The 27,447-nt window shown below is 45.6% G+C and overlaps 2 protein-coding genes across 2 annotated transcripts; both read right to left on the bottom strand.

The window, feature by feature from the left end:
* Window positions 1-11,273: 11,273 nt before the first annotated feature.
* On the bottom strand, window positions 11,274-13,555 carry RPL22L1 (ribosomal protein L22 like 1). The gene is made up of 4 exons (XM_009563228.2): window positions 13,492-13,555; window positions 12,989-13,081; window positions 12,348-12,469; window positions 11,274-11,589 (listed from the first exon to the last, which is right to left on the bottom strand). The coding sequence occupies exons 1-4, from the start codon at window positions 13,498-13,500 to the stop codon at window positions 11,445-11,447; spliced, it is 369 nt and encodes a 122-aa protein (XP_009561523.1). The 5' UTR covers window positions 13,501-13,555; the 3' UTR covers window positions 11,274-11,444.
* Window positions 13,556-13,682: 127 nt separating this feature from the next.
* EIF5A2 (eukaryotic translation initiation factor 5A2) lies at window positions 13,683-22,318 on the bottom strand. The gene is made up of 5 exons (XM_054074545.1): window positions 22,219-22,318; window positions 21,831-22,032; window positions 20,427-20,531; window positions 18,285-18,416; window positions 13,683-17,639 (listed from the first exon to the last, which is right to left on the bottom strand). Exons 2-5 carry the CDS (start codon window positions 21,993-21,995, stop codon window positions 17,580-17,582), a joined length of 462 nt encoding a protein of 153 aa, XP_053930520.1. The 5' UTR covers window positions 21,996-22,032; window positions 22,219-22,318; the 3' UTR covers window positions 13,683-17,579.
* Window positions 22,319-27,447: the final 5,129 nt, after the last annotated feature.

Raw genomic sequence — 27,447 nt, 5'->3', positions numbered from 1 at the left:
GCCCAAAGGGGCAGTGAAGCTCAGCGCTGGCGGTGGTGGTCCTGGTGCCTGGCAGCGGGTGGGTGCATGCACAGGGATGGAAATGAAGCATTTTGCATCTGAGTGAACCCACTGGGAAAACTGAATCAAACAGGGCTGGTGAAGAACGGTGGGGAAACAACCAGGAGAAAAGCCTTGCAGAAATGCTGGGTACAGAGCAGGACACTAGAGCTGGGACTTTGGAGAGCTCAGAGACACCCCAGAGCACCGTGGGGTGAATGAGGATGGTCCTGATGGAGACCTGATAGATGCTGGCAGGGAAGAGCCTGATGAGACTTGCATAGCTATCAGCATGCTAGTGCAAAATATAAGTCCTCCTGGGAGGTGAGAGTCAGGAAAATGCAAAGGAGAAAAAGAAAATTAGGGGGGGGCGGGGGGAAAGGCGCTCTGGAGGATAGTGAGAATTTAGAAGGGAGGGGGAAGCAGCAGAGTTGGGCTGGGTGGGTGAGCATCACAGTGCTTAGCCCACCTTAACCTGCTGCAAAGTCTGTGGTCCTGTTCTGGGGTGGGTGGAACAGCTTCTTGGCAGAGACTGAATTTCTTGAGTTGCTTTCCCACTGAAAAGACATTTTCACTTCACATTTTCACAGGAAAATGTCAGTTAAAAAAAAAATTGTTGTTTTTATCGTTATCTGTTGTCAGTTTTCCTTTAGGATCTCCCTTTCCTCACAATTTCAGTATTTTCCTTTTGGAATGAACTGAAAAATCTTAACAAACAAAATACAAATTGCTTTTTAATTCATTTGAAACATCTTTTTAATTGGTTAGTTTCAAAATTTGGGGGGGGACGATGACGCGTAGTTTCTATCAAAAACCTGTAAGCAAGGATTTTTCACCAGGTATGTCGTGAGTATTTTATCAGCTCTCCAGTCAGCAGAGTTTTGCCAAACAAAAAGATCAGGTAAGTGTCAGCGGAGGTGGGAGTGATTCTTTTGCTCAAGAAGATCTCTTCTTTCTAGCTTTGAAGATATTTCTGGCTTTGAAGACGACCTCACAAGTTTCTTCTTCCTAATTCTCAGCCTGTGGCTTCGTGCTTGTTGAGAGGTGTTGGACATTTGGAGCTGTTTGGCCTCTAACCTTTAAGGAAAGCCAATTCACTTGCAGCCAGGAGAAAGGAGATTACAGCTTCTCTTTTAGGTACTTCTGAAATCATTGCGTTACTCCTCTCAGTTTTTGTTCAACGCCCATGAAAAAAAATTGTCTCACGAGCAGCTGAGCTGACAGCCTGCCCCCCTGGGTCCCCTGTCCTGCCCTGTCACATCTTCCTCAGGTCTCCGTGGGTCTCCACGGGTCCCCAGTTCTCCCACTGTGTCCGCTGGTGCCATCGGGCCAGGCTGGGCAGGAGGAGCTCTTGTCTGCCCCCACTTTCCTTGGTGGTTTAATGACCACTTTCTTGCAATTTGAGCAAATGCAGCGCTCTGAGATCATTATTGCTGTGCCAGATTTGGAACAACACTGGCAAATAAGTTCAAAACCTGTTAGGAGAAATGCACTGGGAGGCGGACAAGGTGAGGTAGGGTAATATCCCGTCAAGCTTGGTGCGCACTGGGAGACCTCTGCATCTGTCTGTCTGTATAACCATCGCATCCCTTTATTTGCAGAGCACAGCACAGCCATTCCCAAGCACAGTCCTGTCACCTCTGAGACCCTGGTGTCCCTCAGCGTGTCCTTGTCCTTGCTCTGCACAAGGGCTCGAGGTTGTCTTTGTAGTGGGTTTGTTCAGTGATTAGCAGGGAATGTGGGGGATTTTCTGTTTGTGTTGGCATCTGCTGTTTTGTTAAAAAAAAAAAGAGGTTTAATTGTGTGGGTGGTGGATGAAGGTGATAAGTGCTGACTTCAAAGGCTCCTCGAGCTCTGGTGGTGTTGAGTTACTACTGCATGGTCCACTTCACTGTACAGCTGTTTAATTACAACTGTATCACGGTGTTGGAAGCATGCCCATTGGGTTTGCTGGGCTCCCTGGATAGCAACCCTGGCAGCTTTTTAGCACAGTGACTGTAAGGGGCCTGAGCCAAAGCCATGGACCTGGTTCTCTTGGGAATTTTGTGTTGCTTGGAAGAAAAACATAGCTGGGAGTTTACCATGGAGCCAGAATTCGGCCCAGCTTTTGGCAAGGCTGATAGATGTGTAGCCACCTACGTCACACCAGTAGAGCTTGGAGTAGCAGCACTGTTCATCACTTGCTTGAAAAGCAGACTTAACCATGGTGAGTGGTTTGGAGTTTTTTTGGCTGGAATATCAAGTATAGCCAGTGCTATGGAGACCAAGCTCTTCTATTAGCAAGATGGCTTTAAAGTCCCAGATGTTCTTCATTCATCCCAGCCCTACTACCTGTGCCCATCCTTGGTGGATCCCAGTGGTCCCTATACCCCCAAACCTTGCTCAGGTGCTGCAGTGATGAGCACAACTCACCTGGGGGCACACACTCTTCCCTGCCTGGGGCAACAGCTCCAGGCCTGTGACAACAGCTGGGCTGCACGTGCGTATCCTCAGCAGTCTGGGGTCTGACTGGCCCTTGGGTAGACCTCCAGGACCCTGAGCAGGTCCCAAGGGCCAGTGCTGCTCATTGCATCTAGAGCTGCTAAGCATCCCACAGGAGAGCAAAGGGATGTTGCTAAGCCACAGCCTCAACTCACTTTCCATTATGCTTTTCCTTCTGCTTCCCCACTCCTGCCTCTGCGAGCAGGAGAGCACGTGGCAACCCTCTCCGTCGTGACTGCAGATTCTCTCTCCCTATTTCTGCTTACAGTCTGCAAATGGAAATAAAAAAACCTCTGAAAGAAGCTGTAAGTAATTTCTAATGAACTTTCCCAGAAATTTTTAGAAACTAAAAACCCCTCTGCTCTCTCTGTAGTTAACCAAGGTCCTTTGGAGCCAGGAGACTACTGAATATCTTCAGAACAACGGTATTTTGCAGCAGCTGATAACTAATGAGCCTCTCTGCTCTGTGGTTTTGTACGGCACCCCCTGGCTGGAAGAAGAGCTAAGAATGCAGATATGTGAGTACTTCTTTCACAGCATGAAAAAAGCACAGTTACTTCAGGACCAGGGCTCATCATTTATCCAATGCTCTTATTGTATTAAAAGGGTGCATCTCAGAGGCTGCCAGATCCTCACTTTTCATATTACTTTGCTGGGCACTCTCCCTATTTTTACCAGTTCTGCTTTTGCTAAGTGCCTGCAAAACAAATTACATCAAATATTTGCTCATCAGAGCAACGCTTCTTAATGCACAGTGCTTTTTTGTTAGTATATTGTGGTGGGCTCTGACCCTGACTGGATGCCAGGTGCCCAGCAAAGCTGTCCTATCATTCCCGTCCTCAGCTGGATGAGGGAGAGAAAATGCAATGAAGGACTTGTGGGTTGAGATAAGGATGTGGAGATCACTTGGCAGTTATTGTCGTGGGCAAAACAGACTTGACCAGGGGAAGATTAATTTAATTTACTACCAATCAAATCAGAGTAGGATAATGACAAAGAGACTCAAATCTTAAAACCACTTTCCCCTTACCCAGCCCTTCTTCCTGGTGTTAACTTCACTCCCAATTTCCTCTACTCAGTTTTAATCCAAGTATACGCTGCAACTGTCAGTTCAGTGTTTTCCCCAGACACGGTGCATGGACATTTGCGTGATGTTCATCATACTGCTCTTTCCTGCAGGACCTGGATCTTTTCCCTGGTTTTCATTTTATTGTTAAAATTCTAGAGTGATCAGTCATGGGTGATGCTTAAAACTTGATCAGGCAGCTGGCACAGCAGTTTCCTATCTGAGGGCCTTGTCCCGCTGCTCTGACTCTCTGGTATGCAATCAGATGGATCTGAGCACAGAAGCTCATGTCACAGTGGTACTTTACATAGGGACTCTCCAATAAGACCAGGGCCTTATTCTTACAGTTTATTTGTAAGCCAGTTCTAGTTAAAATGAAAAAAGGTTTCTAAATTGTCATCAGATTCAAAGTATCTGCATCAACCAGTCCAGTTTTGAATGTGTCATCCATTTTCTGAGTTGCATCTCCAGGTAAATAACTCATGGGAAACCCAGGCATCTTTCTGTGTTCGTTGGCAAGACATTGTCCCAGCCGTGCACTTTCCAGCTGATATTTCAGGATCCAAACAAGGAGAGAATTTTTCATTTAGGTGTAGTAAGTGCTGGTTCATCAGTACAGATCTACTCAATCCACCATCTACCTGAGAATAACCAGCTTAATTGTAATTGCTTTTGACCAGTGTAGGGAACCTCCTGGTTCATGTACTGTTGTTATGAGCAATATTTCATTGCTGGCCAAACCTCTATCCTTTGTGGTTTCGTTTTGTGGGGCTGATTTTGGACCGTGCCTGCATATTTCAAGCCCACTCTGTGCTTTTAGTAGAGCTGATGGCAGAACATGAGAGCAGCTGTGCTTGGCTGGATCAAAGTATTGTGGTCAGTGTCTCATCTCCATCAGTGTCCCAGTGTGACCTGAGACAATAATTTAGTGCAGCTGAGTAGCAACATGAGTGAGGACAAGGTGTCCTGGATTTCAGCTGCTGGTAGGGTTGAGCCTGGGCCATCAGCCCATGGCTGCTGCTGCCCATCCAGGCTGGAGCTGCGTGATTTGGGTCATCTCCTGCCTACAATGAGGGGTTCTGGGCAGGAGAGGCCTCCAGCTGTTTGGGGCAAAGTGTGATCTTCCAACTGTGAAGCAGAGGTGGAATTTGCTGCTGCATTTTATATTTTGGAAGTAAGCTCTCCTGTTACTGTACCCTGACATGAGCAATGGATCAGATACATTGTCAAATTCCCGGGGAACTTTTATGAAAAATGAATGCAGGATTGCTTAACGTTTATCTCCAAGTTCAGACAAACACTCATGCAGTGAATTTCAAATTAAAAGATAAACCATCATGCTGTTCCAAATATTTGGGCAAATAATGAATTAACAGTCCTTGTTGCATTGTATGGACTGTCCATTGTGACTCTCCAAGTGCATTGGTTTGATATTATTCACTCAAGCATTTCAGGAACCAGCTCTTGCTCGGTGGGTTGTGTGTGACAAGTTCACCATCAGCTTGCTTGGTTTGTGGCCCAGAGTGGGGTTACGTTGCTCAGCACGGGCAGCCAGCCCTGTTGCTCCTGCTCCCGGCTTCCAGCAAGGCGTTTTCTTGCAGACCAGCATATCTTCAAGCACTATACCTTAAAGCTTGGTGGTGGCTCAGAGAGCTGTCTGGTAAGAAGGGCAATGGGCAAGCTGGAAAGGGACCTTAACTACACCCCTGTGTTCACTCATCCCTCTGTCCGTCCAGTCTTAGTCTGAGATCAGCACTTACGCTGCAAACACTGCTCCTGGCTTTCCTTTTTTCCCCTGTGCAGAATGGCACACCTGGAGGATTTGCTTTTTGAGCTCATATCTGTAAGGTCCGTTTACAAAGCTCTCTTGGGGAGTGGAAGGTGGCACAGGAATGCTGTTTGTTTTAAAGGGAATTGGGCATCCCAGCTTTTTCTGGGGCTTAGCAAAGCTCAGTATAACACACGCAAATATTCTTATAGTCATGACAACATGAGAGACTGAAAGGATTTAGGCAATTGACAGCAATAACTTCTCGATAAGTAAGCAGAGCTCTCCCCAGAGCTCTTGTGTACAGCAGCAAAATGCTCTTTCTACACCAGGTCCCAGCAATCCCACCCCGGCAAAGAGCATCTGAGATGCAGGCAGGGAGACAGCCCATGCTGCACGCCCTTCCCAGGGCACCTCTGCTAATGGTATTGCTTTATAAGGAGCTTCAGAGAAGCCTCCCCAGAATCTGAGGGTTTTGCCCAATTTCTGATTTCATGGGCTTTATTGCTTTTTTTGACCACTGGGCTGATATTAGAAACAGGCTTCTGCTAAACGTGAGCAGAAAAGATTCAGCTTTATATCATCATCTCTGCAGTTTGCTCTCCCAAGAGATAATTCTGCACCTGCAAAAACAGCAGTCACTTTGTGTCTCTTTATTGTGTTTGAGGAGGGAGGAAAAGAGCCCTCTTGAGCTTTCCAGGGTGAGTTTGAAGGTCAAAAGTCAGTGAGAAAAAGCAGATTTCCTCTGCCTGCTAAGCTCCAACTGCATATGGCTCACTCCAGAGCCAAGATGCAGTGATCAGGATTCCCACCAAATATGCAGTTCTACTGCTGTGGCCAGAAGCTCAAGTGTGGTGCAGTACTGCCTGTCACCATCCTCCCTGGAATCCAAGAGGCATTTTCCCTGGGCATTATTTATATATATATATACACTATATGTGCAATATTTATGTATAATCTGCATAGCTATATTTTTCTTTGTGCATTATCTATATTATATTTTTTTTTTGCATATGTTATTTTAAAGAATAGCTATTTTATACAATAATTATATTTAAAAATATATGGGTTTGCTATAGCTGTGCCACGGTCATGTTCACTCCCTGTGCCCATCCCTGCGCTCTGCACATGCACTTGGGCACAGACTGGTTCTGTGCAAGAACTAATTAAAGGCTTTTCCCTCCAGAGAGCCGAGTGAGCTGCAGGGGTGATGGGGAGTTGGGCAAACCGACCCATTTTGTGCCTGAATTGGGGCACTCATTTCAGTACTGCTTTAATGGGTGGATGTGCTTTTGCCCACAGAGGAGGAGCAGAGGGATGCAGTTGGAGGCAGCAGTGCTCAGGCAGAGAACTCTCCTCCCTGATCATCCCTCCCTCTTCTAGGAAAGCGATGCTGATCTCGGCTTCAGAACATGCCTGCTTTATTTGGCTCCATCTTCTGCTGGGTCTGCAGATGTACTGTTTCTGTGTAAGTGCAAGCCTGGCAATAACGGCTGTTTGGAGAAATAACTGAACAAATTTCTGTTAGGAAAGGAATCCAGCAAGGGTTATTGAACAAACAGATACCAGTTCTGGCTTGGAAAGTCTCTTACCTTGAGCTGCTGCAATCTAGAGGGCACGGCTGATGCAGGCTCCTATTCTGACGCCACTGAAGGAAGCGCACGGGGGGTCCAGGACCTTTGGTCAGACCTACTACAGCTTTTTCCATGGGTTTAGCTTAAAACTTTAACCATTGGCATCACACGATTTCCTTAGACTTTCTTTTAAAATGCAAACTAATTTCTAATTCCCCTGCCGGGGACTGAGTGACAAGTGATCCTGATCCAGGTTCGCCACTCAGCGCTCCACCTGAAAAAGCAACATTTTATTCCTGCTGATGCCTCTCGCAAAAGCTACTTTCCAAGCAATAGAGAATAGATTCATGGGGAAAGAGGCCATAACTCAATACAGTGCCATCAAAGCCAGGAGAAGGAGAAAAAAAGGAGTAAAGAGGAACCAAAGAAGCTCCGAGGACACATTGTAGAAAGGCCACAAGGTGGAAGAAGGAGATGTTGCACAACTGGAGCAGATGTGCACCCCTGAGCAAAGCTGTCTGGGAAATGTTTCAGCCAGGAGTATGTTAAGGGGGTGCACAGGGGCTGCCCCAGCCCTGGACGGCACAGAGTAGGCACTAACCCCCAGGGCTTGGCAGGGACTCATGTCAGCACCATCTTATTTCAGCATCCAAATCCACCAGGCACGTCCTGCTGCGAGCCTCCAGATCTCTGTCCAGCTGTCCCACAGATACAGGAATACCTACATTCCTGTTGCATCTATGTTTTTGGCAGGATGCTGGCAGAAAGCCACTTTAGACTTGCCTTGCCACTGCAGCAGCTATCTGAGCCCTAATTCGTGCTAAAGCTGCTGCCTGACTGAAATGCTGCAGCAGAGCAGAAACCACAGATGGAAGGAGTGACCCAGGGATAACAGGGCTGAGTGGCTAAAACATACCCTCGACACCCTTCAAGCAGGATCCTATAAAAGCCCTCATGGAAGGGGTGGAAGGGTGGGGAGGTGTTTCCATGACCCTTCTGAGCCTGGAAATTGCCAGAGAACTGGGACAGGGCGAGATGGAAAGCCAGTGGAGTACCACAACATGGGCAGGGCAAGGAGGCATTTGATTCTTTCTAATCTGCCCAATTAAAAGTATTTGGTTTGGTTTTGTCTTTGAAAAGAAATAACATTTTTTCCTTATTTTGGTCTGTATTTGGTGTAATCAGATCACTCCACCACTCATTTCCTGCTGTTGGGTACACTGAAGCTATTACTTCAGTAATAACTCCTTTAATATCTGCCGCATGCTGGGTCTATTGTCTACATTAGTATACAGTACTGTATACATTTTTTCAATATTTCCTGCTATTATTTACCTCTTTGATCCAATCTTGGTACTTTTGGGTATATGATAAAGCTATTGTTCAATGGGACTTAAGGCCAGCGAAAACTGTGTGTGTATATATATAATATTTATAATCTATATTATATATAAAAACATAGATTTATATATATTGTATATTAAGTATTATATATTATGTTTAATGTATATTTTATATACATATATATTGTATATATATATACAGTCAAAATTGTATGTATATATTTTTAATCCATATTACATATAAAACCATAGATTTGTATATATTATGTATTATATATTATAGTATATAAGCAGTGCTTTTCTGGGCTCTTGTCCAGCACTAAATATGGAAAAATTCCAACAGTCAGTCCTGTTGGTTTTTAAGCTCTTCGTAATCTTTTCGCTTTCAAAATAAAGATGAACGAAACCAGTTGTTTTACAGTAGGTTTGGGTTGGAAAACAAAAACCAGCAGGCCAGTTCCTCTGATAAAGGTGCCTGGCAGCTCCCAGACCCGCAGAGCTGCCCTCTCAAAGGGTTAGACTGCTAAAGATCAGAGGCTTTAAAAAACACCTTGCTTTGATTCTTATCTGTGCAATTGTAATTGATTACCTTATCTGAAGAATCACCCACTGTTTCCTGCCTGTGATCTGCCCTTCAGCTGTAAAACACATGAAATTATGAAAGAACCACCATTTTCTGAAGCTTTGTCTGAGGTCAGCTTCTTGTTTCTGTATTCCATTTTTCACCAAGAAATTTCAACAATCTCATCACACACACTCCACTTAAATTTCAGCTCCACTTGGTGGCTTCTATGTGTAAAACATACACAGGCACCTTAACTGATCCTGTTGACCCGATAAAGCTCCTGTGACAGCCTGCACGCTCCAAAGAGCAGAGCTGGACAGGAGGCCAGTCGAGTAATGCAGGGATAAAAACCTGCACTCTAGAGCTGCATTTGTTATCAGAAACTTGGGATTTTGTTTGGTTTTTTTTTTTTTTTTCAAAGTTTACCATGTTTTCAAGTATCATTGAAGGGAATTCCAGACTCCCTCTTCATTGCAGTGAAGTTCAGTGAGTAATGCAACTCTCATGAGCACTTTGGCAGTTTTCGTCCAAGCCCAGCCATGTAATAGGCTGCTTTGCTTGAAATTCCAGGCCTTGTTGTCCTATCTTTTGACTAATGACCATCTGTAACTGCCAGGCTATACAATCAAACATGTAGCTGCCAGCCTGCTTTAAAAGGAATGCTAACACCGTCCTGCTACCTCTGATTGTGTTTGCGCTTGTTCATCAGAACAGTTTCGTTGAGTCAGTCCAGTGTAAAGGACGTACAGTCACGTAAAAGCACAACTCCAAAAAAAACAAGTGGAGATGTATTTCAAAATACAACTGTCACACCCCTCGCTTCACTTAGTGTGGCAAACACACCAGAGCCTCTCAAACATTTGTAGCTTTACTGTGAAAAACAATGCTGCTTGCTCAACACAGAATTAACCACCAATACTGCAATTACTTTTTAAAGCATTAACGATCTTCTGGATTTCCAAAAAGAAAAGGAAGAATCCAGTTACCTTTAATCGCTGCTTCAAAACTGCATGATTTTACTCAACAGGAAATTCCAAGGCAGCATTCGGGCACTATCCAGATCCCTAGATCAGGGGCAGGACTTCAGGTATTTTAAGCTATTTCCACAGAAGCATATAAAGCTCAATACACACAAGCTAGGAAATAATCCTTAGCCTTAAACCAGTTACACTGGCTGCTCCGCTCCTTTTTGTGAGCTCTGAAACAACAAAATGAAACAAATCAACAGGGCAGAGACTACACAAGCCGCTGTTGTTCCCCTGCTGCTTCCTCTCATGCCCCTGGGCCACACTTCAGGAACAGCTGCTCCAGCAAGGTGAAAAATCACTAATGGGCCCCCAAGGCTGCAGACAGCACTCATCTCTTTCTGTCCTTTTCATTTAGATTTAGGTTGCACAAGTGGGTGTCATGTGACAGTTAATGCATTGCTTTGTGCTTTAGCAACTTTCTAAATAGCGTGTCCCAGAGGTTTGCCAGCAAAAACAATGCTGAAATAATAATAAAAAAATCATAAGGAAATTAAACAATTTAGTAAGCACGCTTCAGCCTGAACTGATTTGTTCAGGCACAAAGTTTGGTATCAGAGCCTACATCCTGTTTCAGGATATTAAACAAATATGACACTGCAAATTGCAGAGTTCACTGTTGCACTGGAACCTGATAGTAAATATTCTAACTAATCACATGCAGGGCACACTACCAACTTAACAGAATGCGGTACTAAAATGCATATGCAGGCAAGAGTTTCCACAACAGCAGACTCACAAATATGGCATTTTCATAGAGAAAAATAATCAAATTTCTCTTGATATTATGTGAACAGAACAACTAGTTTATAAAACCTGGAGTGCTTAGTGTTCCAATAAGGAACCTGTCTCTTGTACTTAAGAAATATTTATATTAAAGAAATAATCCTAGAAGCCAAATACAAGAACCATAAACGATCCATCATAAAAGCAGAAACATCTGATGGGACTTACTGGGATTTACTCACCATCGACATTAAAGCATGTCTCACTGCCTCCTCCAAGTTGTTTTAGCTGGAGCCTGAAATGAGATTTGTCTCCACCTCCTCATCAGTCTAATATAAACCTGGCTAACAAATCTTTACCTGTTATTGTGGTTAATACACAGGAACGCTACAACCAATTAACAATTCAGATAACTCCCACAAATAAAATCCTCCTCTTTTGAAATATGCCTTTTTTAACTAAAATAATCATACTTTTATTATATATTTTATCACCACTTCCACATAAATTAGGAGTAGGTACTTTGAGTCACAAAAAGCTAATTATTTGTAAAACTATAATTAAACACTGATGTCCTACATCTGTACTGGGTGAAGGGCTTTTCTACTCCGTTCTTTTCTACTCAGACTTTCACTGATGCCATGTTGAACAGCTCCAAATCATAGCAATGAAAGGAAAACTGTAAATAAAATGGTTCCCCATGCTGGCTTTTAATTAGCATTTAAGAAAAGGCTAGAAAACTATCCAAGCTCTGTCAAACAGGGTACAAAATCTTTATTCACCAATAAGTTAAATGTTCTTATAAATAGATGTTCTAGTCTTTTGTACGCTGTATTGAGTATAAAGCTGAACTTCAATCAGTCCTCAGACTCAGATCCCTCTTCATCCTGACTGATCTGGAAGTAGCGCAGTTCATATGTCTCCTTGTCAGATGCAACAACACGAAGCCAGTCACGCAGATTGTTCTTCTTGAGGTACTTCTTTGTGAGGTATTTTAGGTACCTTAAAAACAGTAATTACACATTAAGACATTCCTATTTAACAACTCATACTGCTGTCTGCACTCCACCCAAGACAGGGCCCTAGCAGGGCAACAACATACTAACTATACCCAGAAATAAAAAAATAATTGTATACAACAGATAATAAAAGCGTATTTTCATTCCAAATATGTAATAATTTATTGTTTGATCGTTTTTGACTACATAGCACAATGCCAGTAACTCACAGTCATTGAGAAGTGATTCTAAACCTTGGTCTAACACAAGAGATTGGCGCGACTCTATCAACAAAGGAAAGGAACTGCACCTCTAACCAGCGCACTCACCCACTGCACACCCTGCAAACTAAGCAGTTTTGAAGCTTCCTATGACTTAATGGGTTCTTTTGCCAGAACATGTCTTGTGTACACAAGCAATGGAGTAATAAAGCACCCACCTATGACATAAATTCAGTATGACTTTTAAAAGCATCTCTTTCCTTGGTATACTTCTAACAACCTATACAAAGCATCTCTGTAGTACTACACTTATCCTAGAAGGAGCGTTAATTTGCAGTGAAGCCCTGGCATTTAAAAAAGCAGGCTTTAAAATATCTAATATTATAAATTTGTTTGAACTACATCTTATCAATAACATTTATCAGTGCTACGAAGGTTAGCGCAAACACCTTCTCTGCAGTTATCAGAAGTACATTATGTTCAACACACCGCTTTCCAAAATCCACGGCCGCAAGTGCAACAAAAGGAAATACGTGCCAACCTTTTAGAGAACTGCTTCTCAGATGTGACCGTAATCTTGTTCTTCAGACGCTCAATGTGAACAGTGTTGCCCAAGTTTCCAGTTTTTCCATTAACCTTAACCTTCTCCTTTAGAAACTGTTCCTGTTTCAACATTAAAGAAATAGAACACTAGGGAATGGCACCCTAGGTATGAACTAGGGAAGGGACCCTAGCCATGCAACAGAGTTAAACACACGTCCTGTGTAAATACAGCAAGTATTTACAACATGTAATTAAAAAAAAAAAAATCAACCCTGTGCCAAAATAGGATTCAATTTAAAATAGTTCTATGCATGAACAGTCAAATACCATAAAATCATAGAACGATTTGGGTTGGAAAGGACCTTAAAGATCATCTTGTTCCAACTCCCCTGTCATGGGCAGGGACGCATCCCACTACATCAGGCTGCCCAAGGCCCCATCCAACCTGGCCTTGCATGCTTCCATCTTGTCTATAAAAGACATTGAAACCCAAAAGACTTTAAAAAGTGCCCGTAATTTAAGGGCAGACATTGATTTTACTTGTTTAAAGTGTAACATTTCAGTTGTGATACACTTTCCTACTGTACCGAGAATGGTATTAAGCTACGTGGCATAAGTATGCACAAAACCATGACTTACAAAGTTCCCAGAATCGAAAATTCCATCTTCCACAGGATGGGTCAAGTCAAGGCAAAACTTCCAAGTTGACTTCTTAGACTTCCTGTCCTTTTGCTAGAACACCAAAGAACCAATAACATTAACAACCCACAGTCGAGAAGGGCTTACGGGAGCCGAGGGGGACGGGGCCTATGCTGTCCACGCGGAAGCGGCGGCGGCCCGGCCCGACGCCGCCTGGAGAGCGAGGGTCACCGCAGCCGCCCCCCCACCACAGCCGACCCCACCGGGGAGGCCTGGCCTCAAAACCCGGCCCTCCCAAACCCCGCCAGAGCCGGGCCCCACCACGCACCCCCTGGAGCCCCGCTCTCCCACCGCCGCAGCCGCTCCCCGGCCCTCCCAGACCCCGTCAGAGCCGTGCCGACCACATATCCTCTCGAGCCCCGCTCTCCCACCGCCGCAGCCGCTTCCCAGGGCCCACCAGAGCCGCGCCGCGGCGGTGCGGCCCGCCCGAGCCGCGAACCTACCGGCGCCATGCTTCCCTCCCGCCGCTTCCGCAAAAAGGACTACACGGGGCGCACGCGGCGCTTTTATAGACAGCGTGACGTCATCGCGCAGACGTGCAGGGCGTGGCCACGCCGCTCCCGGCCGGGACACAAAGAGGCGGCACCAAGTGCAGCGAGGCTGAGTCACCTCTTTATTGAGCTCCATGTTCTCATTCCAGATAGGAACGCGAGCGCTTCCCTCCGCGTCGCGTTGCTCGTGGGGCCGGCAGAGCCCCTGGAGCATCACCGCGGTGCCCGTCCTCGCCCCCAGCACCCGCTGAACGCGTTTACATCGTTCCCCGCATCATCCATGGTGTTGAAAACAATACAGCTTCAAAGCGGTACATTCGAGCTACGCATCACGCCATTTACAGGGTCTGCCGTCGTCACCAACCCAACCATCCCACCGTCCCACCTTCCCCACTCTTGCGGTACAACCGGGGTTTTCTGTGACATGGCGCGACGCAGCAAACATTTCGGTTTAAGTTCATGAGCCAAGTTACTCTTGGATGCCAAATGCCACGGGGCTGGACTGCAGGTGCTGGAGAGACTTCGGATGTAGCTCGGCGTAGCGGGGTTGCGCTGCTCAAGGCTCCATCGCACTCCCACCACAAGGCCTCCAGGATCTACACCTGCATTAACGTTCTCAGTGTACAAGCGAGATATTGGAAATATCCTTAACAAGGTCTTTCTTCTTCCTGAAGTTTAGCTCTACTGTAACAAACTACGTTCTAACTTCCTCAACCAAAAAAAGCGGGATTTAATGAATTTTGATTTCTGTGAGACTGACCTGCAGTAACCATAAGAGTCTGAACCATCAACATGTTTTGACTTCTTTACAGATTATGTAAAATTACCTGTATTGTGAAATTACAGACCATGCACCATTTCTGGGTACATCGTGGATTAGAAAAACCTGCAAGAGGCTTGAAAGCGGTTACGTTAAAACAATGAAATTCAGCTAGCTTCTTAAAAAAAAACAGCCCTGAGAACATGGCTCAACTAGCAAGAGCCTAGTTGAAAAACTACCATTATAAGCAAAAATTAGAAGGATCTATCAAAATCTTAAAGTATTATTTACCAACATTTGAGGCAGGAAACACTGCAGTCTTTCCAATTCTGTAAAGTAACAGGAGAAACTTAATTGGAGCCATAAAAAATGCATTATTTGGAGTGGAAATAGTTTTCTTCACCTTGTAGTATTCACAGCCTTTCCTCTAAGCAATTGCCATCAGGTATTAGAAGTTTATAGTCTTCAGTTTTGACACAATTTAAGTGTTAAGACAGTACTACAGAACAAGTACATTGGTAAGATTTGTTTTAAAGTAAAGCTATGAAAGGAGAATTTCCCTAAGCATTTGGTTAGGGATCTTAAAAATACACATCTATATGGACTATTGATCACAAAGTTTGCTGCAAACAACTCTTGACAGTAAACTGAAACATCTTACTTTGGAAAAAAATGCCTCAAATACATGTTCTAATTCAGAAGCAACTTTTAACCTTACTGAAACTTGGAGATTATGCTTAAGACTCATGCTATGTATTACCTATGGGAAACTTCATGCATGATGAGCCAATGCTCTGCACTTCCATAGTGTCTGAAGTGCTTCACAAAAGACAACTAAGTATATAAGAACAAACCTATAATGAAGTACTTAATTGTTTAGGTCTTGCAGAACTGAAGGTTGCAATAGAAGGACATTTATATGTCCCAAGGAGGGCTCTTCCAGCAAGCTGGAGGACAGAAGACCTCTATCTTTTGATTGCTGTAGTTCCCGAAAACTCCAGTCAGACCAGGACCCTACTTGTAGAAACAGGACAAAACCCAGACCTTGTCCCAGAGAGCTTACAGTCTAAGTAAATGCTTAGATTGCTTAGATTGTGGGCCAGTGGCAACAAATACCTGTCTTCCAGTGACATTTTAGAGGACAGGCACCTAAATGTAGACTAAAGCACTACCAGAACAAGCACTAATCCAAGTCTTGTTGTTTCCAAGTATATTAAAATATTCATAATGTAGCAATAGCATTAGAATTTGCATTAGTTTTACATGACATCCCAACTGATATCACACAGCTCAGCCTGATGTCAAGACCATCATCAGTGGTTCCACAACCGCCTCCAAAGCCAACAAAGCCTGTGTTTCAGTTCAACAGAGGCAAAAAGGAGCATAGTGCAGACTAGCTGACCTATAAAGAACACACACTTCAAAACTGTTCCAAATACACTTCAATTTCTTGCATCTACAGGTGTTTTTTTAAAGTGGTTTTGCCATTTCAGTCAAGGTGCTACGTATGGAGTTTACCTGCAAGTGTATTGTGCTAGGCAAGAGCGTGTGGCAGTATCCTACTTCTGCCAGGTGTCCCAGGTAACTGTGCTTTATTATCAGAGTATAATTATTGCTGTCGTTACCTTCACTGTACTGTACCCTCTCATAAGAAGTCTGTGGAAAATGCATTTTGTGGCCATCTACATTAGACTTCCAAGATTTGCTACGCTCTGCTGAAGTATGTACAAGGGCAGTTCAGGACAGTTGCAAAGAGCCCTTTGGGAATTAGAAAGTACCTACTACTAATCTGGAAACATTTTAAGCAGTTAACTGTAGTGTGAAGTCTGACTCTTGATGCCAATAGTGTGTGAATGGTGCATGCTGGCCAGGGCAGCATGCCACATGTTTACAAGTTGTCCTCCATCAGCCAATAGCCAGGGAGGCTTAAGGCAGGTTCATGAAACAATTTATCGACTGTGGAGAGAGGTCTGAGCCACAAAGGAAGTTTCCCACTCATGAAAAGTCACCAAGTCTTAGATTTCGAGTTGAGTGCCTTGAACAGAAATAGGCTACTTATCATTCCACAACCAGTTCTGTGAAGCCTTGCGTCTCCCTGTTAAGCTACTACATAGAGCCATGCATGTGTGTTTCAATGACTTGGAACTCCCTTGGAGAGGAGCTAGCTTTCATAACTATGTAGCAATTTATTTACTTTTATAGTTAAGCCATGGTTGTTTAGTATTGTCTGTCAAGTCTATACGTTAATATACAATAGTTATATCTTTTTAAAAAGAATCCCATGCATTTCGTTTAGGCTCAATGCTACAGTTTGTCCCACTTTTTGAAAAACATGTGGTCCCTGTGCTACAAAAATATGGTCTGAACCTGAAGATTAAAACCTAAAGCTGGAAGCACTGCAACAGATTCCTATGCATTTTGTCACCCTTTCATAGTGTAAGATAAATACAATAAAGGAAAGCAATTGAACTGCATTTATTCTATTTTATTTTTCAAGTCTGACAAAGGCCTCGAGTGAAAGTCTATAGCTTTAACATCCATTCTCACCTTTGCATCCCCTTGACCTATCTATGTCTCATCTACCCAATATTCCAACTGCCTGCCTAAACCACAGGTAGGCTTTGACACCATTTTATCATTACAATAAGCCAAAAAGTTGGCAAAGAAGAATACAGAGGTAATACAGTTAAGTTGCACATGGCCATTGGGGCTTGGTCAAGCCAGCTGGCATTTTTGATCACTTGAGTTTCTTGGTCTAAAAGTTGTGATTGGCACCTACAGTTCTGCAAGAGTCCCAATCCACAAAATACTTAAGCTTTAAAAAAAAAAAAAAAAAAAGGCTACTTTTATTGTCAGTTCTACCTAAACATGTCAAGAAAAATACTATTTGTGCTCTAGGTCACTTTATAATCCTAGATATCTACCAGCTTATCTAAAAGCCCCTGAATACTGTATTTTGTCTGTTCATACAGACAAACACTGTTTTGCTCAAGCAAATAAAAATATATCCACTAGTAACACCTGACTGGTTTCTTAGATCCATAGCTGAAACCCACAGGAATGTTAAAATAGTTACAAATTAAGGAATTAAAATCTCAGTGAATTTGAAAACTGCCAGTTAGCCTGCAACACTAATCCAGAATCCAGCACTGCTTTTTAAAAATTCGAAAAAGAAATGAGGTTGCTTGTGAAGGCCAGAGCTTTGGTGACAATAAGAACCAAATTTATAGATCTGTGGTTTGTCCAGACCTGAGCAGTTGCCCGAGCCTGGCGATCCTCTTTATTTGCAAGGCTTTATGGCTACAGCACATTCTTCATTCATTGCACTTATGACGGATATCTGGAAGAAAAGATAGACGGGTCAGCTTCAACCCATGCCAGGGGAAGCATTCCTGGAAGTTACAGGCATTCACATTTTAATATCTATCCCATCCCTCCTGAGAAGAAAAAAGGAAGCTGAAACTAGTCAGTCATTAGAAGAATTTCCACAATATCTGCCCTTCCCACTGACTTCTCTTCGTCTGCCATAGGGCCCTGGCTGGCAGCTTGAGGCTCCTACAGCAGAGGAAAACGCACAAGCTCCTGCAACACAGCCAAACTAGCAACTGGTGCAGCCCAGCACAGACTATAGCCAACAGAGGTATTTGCAGACAGGATTGCTAACATAGCAGATTTGATTCCTCAGGCAACATCCCAAAGCTCTACACTTGGTCCCGATTAGGAAAGCCTGGAGGCTGCAATCCACACCATGCAGACAGCATTGTTAAGATTTATCCAGGCATTTGAGAGACATCCATGCCATCTCACTGTCAACTGAGCTGGCTTCAGTGCTGTATTGAGTGCTCCAGTACAAAAGTCCATCTACATCTCGAAGGACCAATTCCCATGTTTCTAACCTGCTCTTCGTCAATATCAGAGTAAGTCTTCTTCATTGTCTAATCCAGTGGTATTAAGCATAAATATAGAGGGCAGACAAGAAAGTTACCTGCACATCTTCATTGGCATTGAATTTTCCTTCTATTTCTTTGCCGAGATCCCCTTCTGGCAACTTTAGATCCTCACGAACTTCACCACTTTCTGTCAGCAGGGAGAGATACCCATCCTGAATACCTATCAGCTGTGAAGAGAAGTTCACTTTTAGGAAGTTTAACATCAATATTCATTAACAGGCAGTAGCTGAAGATAAGCAGAAGGCACAGTGAACTCTACCTGTTACATTAATTCTTTAGTATACGTTTGTAATCTAAGAACCTAATTTATATCAATTTTCAGCAACCATTTTAGAGGGCTGAGAGTCAGGGCAACTGTAGCAAAGCCTCTATCAAGAATCCCAGAACCCTGCTAGTTACTTCTTAGTACGCAAGACATTGCAAAACCCGTCCTTGTAATTTAGAAAATGAACATCTTCTGGATCACTGGTTCAGCTTTTTACATCTTTGAATTACAAACAGTAACTGGAATGGTGTTCACTGAACAGCATCGTTCTTATGAAGTGTACAAAGTACACAACAGTTAAACTGTACACTTCTGCACCTTCATTTGCACAATGAGATACCGCCACCTCCTTAAAGGCTAATGAATAAGGGAACATCCACCAAGCTCTGGACCACTTCTATAATGCTGTTTTCAGCCTACTCGACATGTTGAGCTAAGGGGAACAGCTGTTTTGACAGAGCAGGTTAAGGAACTTGGAACACACAACAGTAAACTCAAAAAGCAGCCTTAACAAGTCTGATAAACCGTAAGACTTTCAATAGCAATAAGGACCCAAGAACGTGAGAGAAAGATTACCAAGGTAACATTTAAGATTCTCTTGGAAGGTTTGAGCCCTAAAACAGGCTAGTCACACTTTATTCCAACAGCATCAGCTGTCCTAAAGAGTTGCTAACACTCTGAACCTTGTCAAGAAACTGCAGCTTTCCAACTGATGTGGATTCATCAGTTCCTAACCAGAACAACTCCCAAGACGATGGGAAGACAGCTGACACATTACAGCTCAGAACCTGAGCTGAGTTGCTTTGAAGGGCTCACTATCCATCCATACCACAGGAGGCATTACTGGACTTACAGAAGCCTGGCAAGCTTCCTCCATAAAGCACCAAAAGTACTTGAGATCAACTGATGCCAGCTTCACGGCAAGGAGGAGAAAGCACCTTAGCATGATAGAACCGGCACCAGATGCAGTTTAAAGCCGTTTTGTTGATTTACCTACCATATGTAAGGGTGAAATTTTAAATAACAATATATGCTTAGATTCAAACTTACTTGAAATGAGATCATCATTTAACTAATTTAACTTGATTATCATTTAACTAATAATAACCTACAGTAGTAATAACCTCTCTCCAGATTCTAAATCATGCCAGGATCACAAAGAATTAAAGAAGTGACCTTACAAACTTGAGGTAGAAAAAATACTGTTCTGAATGATGTCTATTACCTGTCATTTCCAAAGACTGCTACTCTAAAATGAGGTTGTTGGTACAGTAAGGAGCTCTCCTTCAGTGACCTCCAACAGTTTTAACAATTCAGTAAATGCTACCAATTCAGCAATGTTATGTCTAGACAGGCAACTCCCATTAATTCTGACAACAGTATTTTATTAATTAAGAGGCAAGTTTTGGGATGAATCATAGAACAGTTTGGGCTGGAAGGGATCTTAAAGATCAGCCAGTTCCAACGCCCCTGCCATGGGCAGGGACATCCCACTGGCTCAGGCTGCCCAAGGCCCATCCAACCTGGCCTGGAACACCTCCAGGGATGGGGCAGCCACAGCTTCCCTGGGCAACCTGGGCCAGTGCCTCACCACTCTCATAGTGAACAAATACTTCCTTATGTGTAGTCTAAATCTGCCCCTCTCCAGTTTATACCCATTGCCCCATGTCCTATCACTGCATGCCTTTGTAAAAAGTCCCTCCCCAGCTATCTTGTAGCCCCCCCTTCAGGTATTGGAAGGTCTATAAGACCTATAAGATCTCCTTGGAGCCTTTTCTTCTTCAGGCTGAACAACCCCAACTCTCTCAGCCTGTCCTGATATAGGAGGTGACACAGTCCTCCAGCTGCATACATGGTATATGGAGTATAAAGCCTCTTAATGTGCGTGAGAACATAGTGACTGTTAACTCACCTGGTAATCATTTCTCTTGATATTTGGAACATCCATGTTATGAGTTGATGGGCAAATATCCTCATATTTTTTACCAGTGAAGATATCAATACCAACCAAATGGACCTGTAAGAGAGGAAAAATAACATCAGTTACTGTTGGTCCTAGAGAAGCAAGATACCATTACCATCAGTATTTAGTTTTTGAGGAGATCATGTGTAATGCCAGATTCTGCCTACACCTTTGCTTACAGTATGAAAACAGCCCAAGCATTGAGGCAGCCTCTCACCCTTCACAGCACACCACAGAAACACTACACAAACAAGGATCATTGTTATCTTTCATAGCCACAACCTTCTGCAGTTTTACAGAAGGGATCTAGAGCTTAGAGTACGCAGCTGTTAAGAAAACATTTACTTCAAGGTCTGGCTGTTCCAAGAAACACAACACTGCTGGTGAAAACATGAGGGTTATGGGGAAGAAAAGAGGTGATTGTGTACAGAGATTAAAGCAGCTCCCACCTCCCTTTACACTATCAGCAGCTGTCCCCTGCAGCTAGTGCTTGGATTACAAGTTCACAGCTTGCTCTTTTCAGGTCCTTTTACTCTCACAACTGTTTCAGTATTTAAGAAAACTGGATCTGTCCAATAAAACAAGCTATAAAAAAAAGTAAGGGGAGGGAGAAAGGTAAAAACTGGCAAGAGCTGGGTATTCTTTAGCTTTGGCAAATCCCAAATAACTTCACCCACCTACATGTATTATACAAGGTCGTGCAAATGTACAACTGTAATTGGTCTGTGCTTGTAACTGATCAGTCTATAAACTTTACCCACCATAAAATGTTGCTGAATGAATGAAGGCGGAGTCCAGCCTTGCTTCGAGCCCTGGATAGCCACATAAGCCAACTGCTTCGACAGCAGGACTGCAGCCCCAGACAGCAGGGACGTCCTGCTGGGACGCAGGAGGGAGAAGGCACTCCTCAACTCAGTGCTGAGAAAAGGAAAGCGGCGGCATGGCATTGCCACGGAACAGGGCCAGAGCAGGCCCACAGAGGTAAGGGCTGCCTGCCTATCTCTTCTGGGTTACATAAGAGAATACAGGCGCTTAAGTCGAGCACTGCGATAGTGGAAGGCTGCTGGCAGAGGCAGGCACGAGTGTGCTCTGCTGGGTAGCGACAGCCCGCTCCAACCACGCCCTGGCGACTCCATTCCAGAACTTACTCTACCCCCACTACAGAAGCGGGTTTGCTCACTATCGGCGTGAAAGCTTTTTTTAACAAGCTGGGTAAAAACACAACTCCACCCCGTTAAGGCTACTGGAACCCCCCGAGGTGATTCCAACCCGACGAGACGCTGCTGCGAGAAAGGCAGAGGCAGCAGAGCGCGCTCTGCCAAGGGAAACGCCGCAGCCCTCGCTCTCGCTCACCTTGGCGTGGCCGTGCTTGCCTGTCTTCGAGGTGGACATCTCCACGATCTTGCAGGGCCGCCCCTTGAGCACCACGAAGCCGTTTTTCCGCAGCGCCGAGCACTGCATGGGGTACGTGGAGGAGGCGCCGGCATCGCCCGTGGTGAAGTCCAGCTCGTCGGCCATGGCGGCAGGAGAAGGGGAGGGGGGACAGGAGAGGGGGCTGCGCGAAACGAGAAGCGATGGGTTCGCTGAAAACGCCGGGGATGGCGGGGAAAGGCCGGGGATGGCGGAGACCCCCCCCCCCCGCCCCCCGCGCGATGGCCGCCCCGCCACGTGCCGCCCCCAACCCTTTCTCTTCTCCCTCTCCCTCCCTCTCCCCTCGGCGGCTCCACGGCCCCCCCGTTACCTCACGAAGGCGGCGGGGCAGGCCGGGGCTCGGCGCCGCGCACACGCGCCCGACCACTGCGGCGGGAAGGGGCGGGGAGCGCGCGCGCCGCCGACACGCCCGGGCACGCCCCCCCGCTTCCGCCGGCCGCCGCGGCCATTGGCCCTCGCCGCGCTCCCTCCCGCCCCCCGCCCGCCTGACCGCCGCTCATTGGCCCGCGCCCCAGCTGGACATCTCTCATTGGCCCGCGCTGCTCTTCCTCCCGCCCCCCGGCCGCAGCTCATTGGCCCGCTCCCCTACTGGCCATCGCTCATTGGTTCGCGCCCCGCTCCATCCCGCCCCCCGCTCATTGACGGCCGCTCATTGGTCCGCGCCCCTCTCGTCTATCGCTTATTGGCCTGCGCCTCGCTTACTCCCGCCCCCCGCCAGTGACGGTCGCTCATTGGTCCGCGCCCCGCTCGCTCCCGCCCCCTCGGCTGACCACGTGCTACAGGCTCTCCCCGCGGCCTTCGCCCTACGGGGCGCGGTTGGGCTCAGCGCCGGCGCCATCGCTGCCCAGGCGGGGTCTCGCTCGGCCGCCAGGCGGCGCCGCGCGCACCCGCAAGCGCCATCTTGGGGGCCGCGAGCTGCAGGGTGCTCGGGGGCGAAACGGGGTTCTCAAGCACCTGGAGAAGAAACGGGTGTTTCCAGAGCCTAGCGGGGTATGGGTTCCTTATGAGATGTGGCTGCTTGTCAGCACAGAGCTGTTCTGTCCACTTAATGTTTTCCTTTTCAGACACAAGCGCCACTTGTTTCAGACACAAGACACTGGCGTGGAAGAGACCTTTGAGATCATCGAGTCCAACCGTCCCTGTCTGTTACTAAACCATATCCCTAAGCATCTCATCTACCTTTCTTAAACACCCCCACGATGGTGACTCCACCACCTCCCTGCACAGCCTCTGCCAGTGCCTGAGAACCCTTTGGGTGAAGAAATTCTTTCCTGATGTCCAACCTGAACCTCCCTTGGTGCAACTGAGGCCGTTCCCTCTCACTTGGGAGAAGAAACCAGCCTCCACCTCGCTACACCCTCCTTTCAGGCAGTTACATAGCGCGATGAGGTCTCCCCACATCCTCCTCCAGGCTCACCATCCCCAGGGCCCTCAGCTGCTCCTCATAACCCTTGTGCTCCCACCCCTTCCCCAGCTCCGTTCCCTTCTCTGGACGTGCTACAGCCCCTCAATGTCTTTCTCGTAGTGAGGGGCCCAAAATAGAGCTCAGGATTCAAGGTGCGGTCTCTCCAATGCCGAGCACAGGGGCACAACCTTTCCCTGCTCCTGCTCGCCATGCTGTTTGATACAAGCCAAGAGGCCATTGGCCTTCTTGGGCACCTGGGCCACTGTTGGGTTGTATTCCACTGCTGTCAACACCCCCAGGTCTTTCTCTGCCAGGCAGCTTTCCAGCCACTGTTCCCCAAGCCTGTAGTGCTGCACGAGGTTTTTGTGTCCTAAGTACAGGACTTGGCGACAGGAGCCAGTTTTAGAATCTCATTTTAAAATGGTGTCTAAGGGATCTTTTATTTAATTCTTGTTAATCTGTGTAATCTGTTCACCTGGGGTCCTGCCCTTGGTTACATAGACCCACTCCAAATTGCACAGCATGTGCCCAAGGAGACAGGTTTGGCTTTCGTTTATATGGGACCCCTCTAGATTCCTCCTCCAGGTCAAGATGGTGGCTCTCTTCTGTTACCAGGGTTTTCAGTGCGTGCTGCCTCGCCCAGCATCTCTGAAGATGATACACATTACTCTGGGGAACTGCCCATTTTTCTTCTGTGTCAGTTGTTAAGCAGAGTCTGGGGCATCCTTTTAAGTGTTTTTGTATGTGCGGAGTGTGTTTGTTCACCTGCAAGTGTGTGAATAGTTGCATATCCTCTAGGGCTGTTTTTCTTCTAATAAAATACTTTGTGAGAGAACTACCAAACGTTGTTAGCCCAAACCGAGGCACCCTGGGGCTAAACACTAAGGATGATTTCTTTTCTTAACTATCATATTATAAATTTGGTTAATTTTTCACAATTGACAGATTCACTTTGGATGACTTGAGAGATATTCTGGAGCCTTCTTGCTGAGGTGCAGCTTCATTTTATTATTTTTTTTTTATTTTTGAGACACAAACCAAATATTCCAAGGCAGCCTTTATCAGAGATTCAATTAAAAAAAATGGAAATCAGCTTTATCAGTCATTGCTTGCAGGCATTGTTGCTTTGTCTGGATCAATGTTTATTTTCTAAAATGTCTTTCTTGATAGTACTAATGTGATTGTCTCACTTTTCTATACAACAGTTGCAAATGGATTTCAAACAGTATTTGTAAATACCATGGCCTTTCACGTGTAAATGTATTTCCTTTTGTGCACAAGTAGACTCGGTATGTTATCCAGCTTTGGTTCTCCTGTCTAAGTCTTTATAGGAATTGCAATGCAGAAATTATCGGGGAAACTTTTGGAAGTATTAAAGCAAGTTGTGTCTGTTCTCAGTTGTGTTCTGGAACACATCCCACCTTGTTTCCAGCCAACACACTGGAATGCAGGAGGTGACGTTTACCCTAAGATGACCCACGGGTGTAGCTTCTGCCTCCTCACTCCAACTGCTTGCCTGGTGCACCACTAACTTCAGGGAGAAATCACTCTGGGGAACATCACAGAGCACAGTAGTGTCCTGGGACATCCAGGGTGGTGGCCTCGGTTCCTGAAGCACTGAAGCAGGTGCTGGAGGAAAGCCCTGCAGGCTAGCTGAGAGAGGCAGCTGCAGAGTGGTAGTGAGCAGCTGAGCCAGCCTTGCTTCCCTCAGCGCTGGGTGAGCACCATGGTAAAGGGAGACTTATTCAGCAAGCTTGGTGCAGGTCACAAGTTTCAAAATAATGGGTCATGAGCAACACAGTGTAAACAACCCTATTTCAACTTGAGCAAGTGTCTTCTGTATCAGCTGCTGAGCTGTCTTACCTGGGATTCCACCACCATGTCCTGATTGCCGAGGTTGAGTGTTGACACTCATTTCCAGGGATTGCCTTGGGTAGAAGGATGTGAGAGAGAGTGGAGACCGATGACCCCACCTGCACAGGACAGTGCTGGGCTCAGCAAGCCCCTCTGAGCTCACCCACGCAATCTTTCTGTGTAGCATGAACCAGATTAAAGAGCCTCTGCAGTCACCTTGCCACGGGCACCCCACTCTGCTCTAGGCACTGCTTTAATCCTGACATTCATCTTCTGCTTCCTATGAAATAGGAATGCAGTGCCAGTGACTCACCTTGCATTTCCATGAGCCTTTACAATGGGAGTCTGAGATTCTGGGTGGTTCCTACAATTATTAGGGGCTGCATACCCTGGGACACAAAAACTACCACAGTACCGCCTCTGCCTGGTCCTTGGTCACCTTACCTCTTCAGTGGTCTGCACAACAGCCCACCTAGACAAATGTGGTTGAATGAGGTGCGTGCAGGGAATGGCACTGTCTGCATTGCCCATGGAATTACCCTGGGCGCACACTGGAGCTTGGAGGCAAGTGGTGATAGTGCAGGGGCATTGAGCAAGCAGGAATCACCTATAACTCCCTCTAGGAAGAAGGAAAACCCGTAGTAACTCCGTTTGTTCCTTCCTCTTTGGGTTGCAGGGGTGCTGGAACAGTGATACCCCACCCACAACGAGTGGGGCCCTGATGCTTTTCATAGTCAAAAGAGCTGCCTGCTCTGAACAGAATATAGGGGGGCAAACCTACAAGGTACTGCCCAAACCTTAGCTCTGCAGTGATTACCTATAGACTGTAAAATTTAAGGACTGCTGATCTACAGCCAGTATTTATTGCCTCCTTACTGGGGAGGAGATTCCTTCAGCACAGCTATTCAGGCTGTACCTCTGGGTAAAATTTGCCAGTGTTGCTTCAGGATTTAGTGAAGCACTTGAGCACAGGCTCAGTTAAATTAAATCTCATGCTTACATGTGCTGCTGCATCTAGACTTGATGATCTGCCTTGTAATTCCTCAGGTCTCATAGATTTCAATGAAAGATGAAGACACTGAGCACCTAGGAAAATCCATCATTCCTCAAAGACTTGGTCCCTGCATTGCAGTACTTGGGTTAGGTTCATCCTCATCAGCAGATTGACTCAGGAGGTGGAGGGTAGCACTTCTCCATGCTGAAAAACAAGTTGAAGTGAGGCAGAAAAATCTATGATAAATTAGTGTAGAAAGTGTTAATGGGGCCAAATGTCCAGAGTTTATTGGATTAGGGAAGTCAAACTAATTTTAAAATTATGCCTGGAGAGTGGGAAACTAGATATCATTAGCCATTTATCTGACACAACAGAGAAGTCTTAATGGCTGTCATCTCAGCACATTAGGAAAACACTGTCAAAGCTCTTGCTGACAAGATGCTTTCCCAGGGATCATTAATTATATTGCATTATTAGCCAACCACAGTATGGGAACATATTTCACATGTTAACTAAAGTGCAGTGACCATTTAGCTAATAAGTATGACTCGGTCTTTTAAATTTTCTTAATGATTAGCAACTTAGTAAAACTGTAACACTGAGAGATAAAAATAGTGATTCAACGAGCTGTGTCTCAAGAGCAAGTTTTAGCTGGAGCTTGCATTTAGCAAGGCCAGATAAGGTGTACAGTTCTAATTAGCAGCCTGATGTGACAAGACAGAAGTAAACATATCTTCAGATTTAACCAACTCTTGTGACCCCTTCCTGCATCGTCATAAGTGGTAAAAGTGCACTTGTGATAGTTCAGCACAGTGTACCAGCTTGATCCTTCCCCTGTTAAGGACAGGGCTTGCTGCAGCCTTCAGCAGCGCCGAGCTCTGCACATCCTGGCCCAGGCTGCAGCCCGTCCACTGCCACCATTAGCACAACGGATTTGAAACCTTTCAGGATGAGCAAAGTATCATCTCCAGCGGAATGCAAAACAAATGAAATGGTAATAGTAGAATGCATGAAAGCATATTGTCCAGTTGTGGCCCCAGAGGGTCAAAGAGGGTCCCTGGTGGGAGGCTCCAGCCTGGAAGGAGAAGACTGACTTCCAGCTGCTGCAAGGAAGCACAATCTGACACTTGGGATGCAGCTCATTAGCCCGCAGAATTTGCAGCGTACTGGCATCGGACTGGGAAAAAGTAATTACTGCCATGTGAAGTCTGCTAGCGCTGAGACTCCTGCTTCAAGCTCTGTGGTCTTTACTGTGGCTTAGCCAAAAACTTCATAGAGGCATGGGG

This window comes from Cuculus canorus, chromosome 9, assembly GCF_017976375.1.
Source record: "Cuculus canorus isolate bCucCan1 chromosome 9, bCucCan1.pri, whole genome shotgun sequence".
Lineage (NCBI taxonomy): Eukaryota > Metazoa > Chordata > Aves > Cuculiformes > Cuculidae > Cuculus > Cuculus canorus.
Note: the sequence above shows the minus strand (reverse complement) of the source record. Positions and strands in the feature narration are given on the sequence as shown.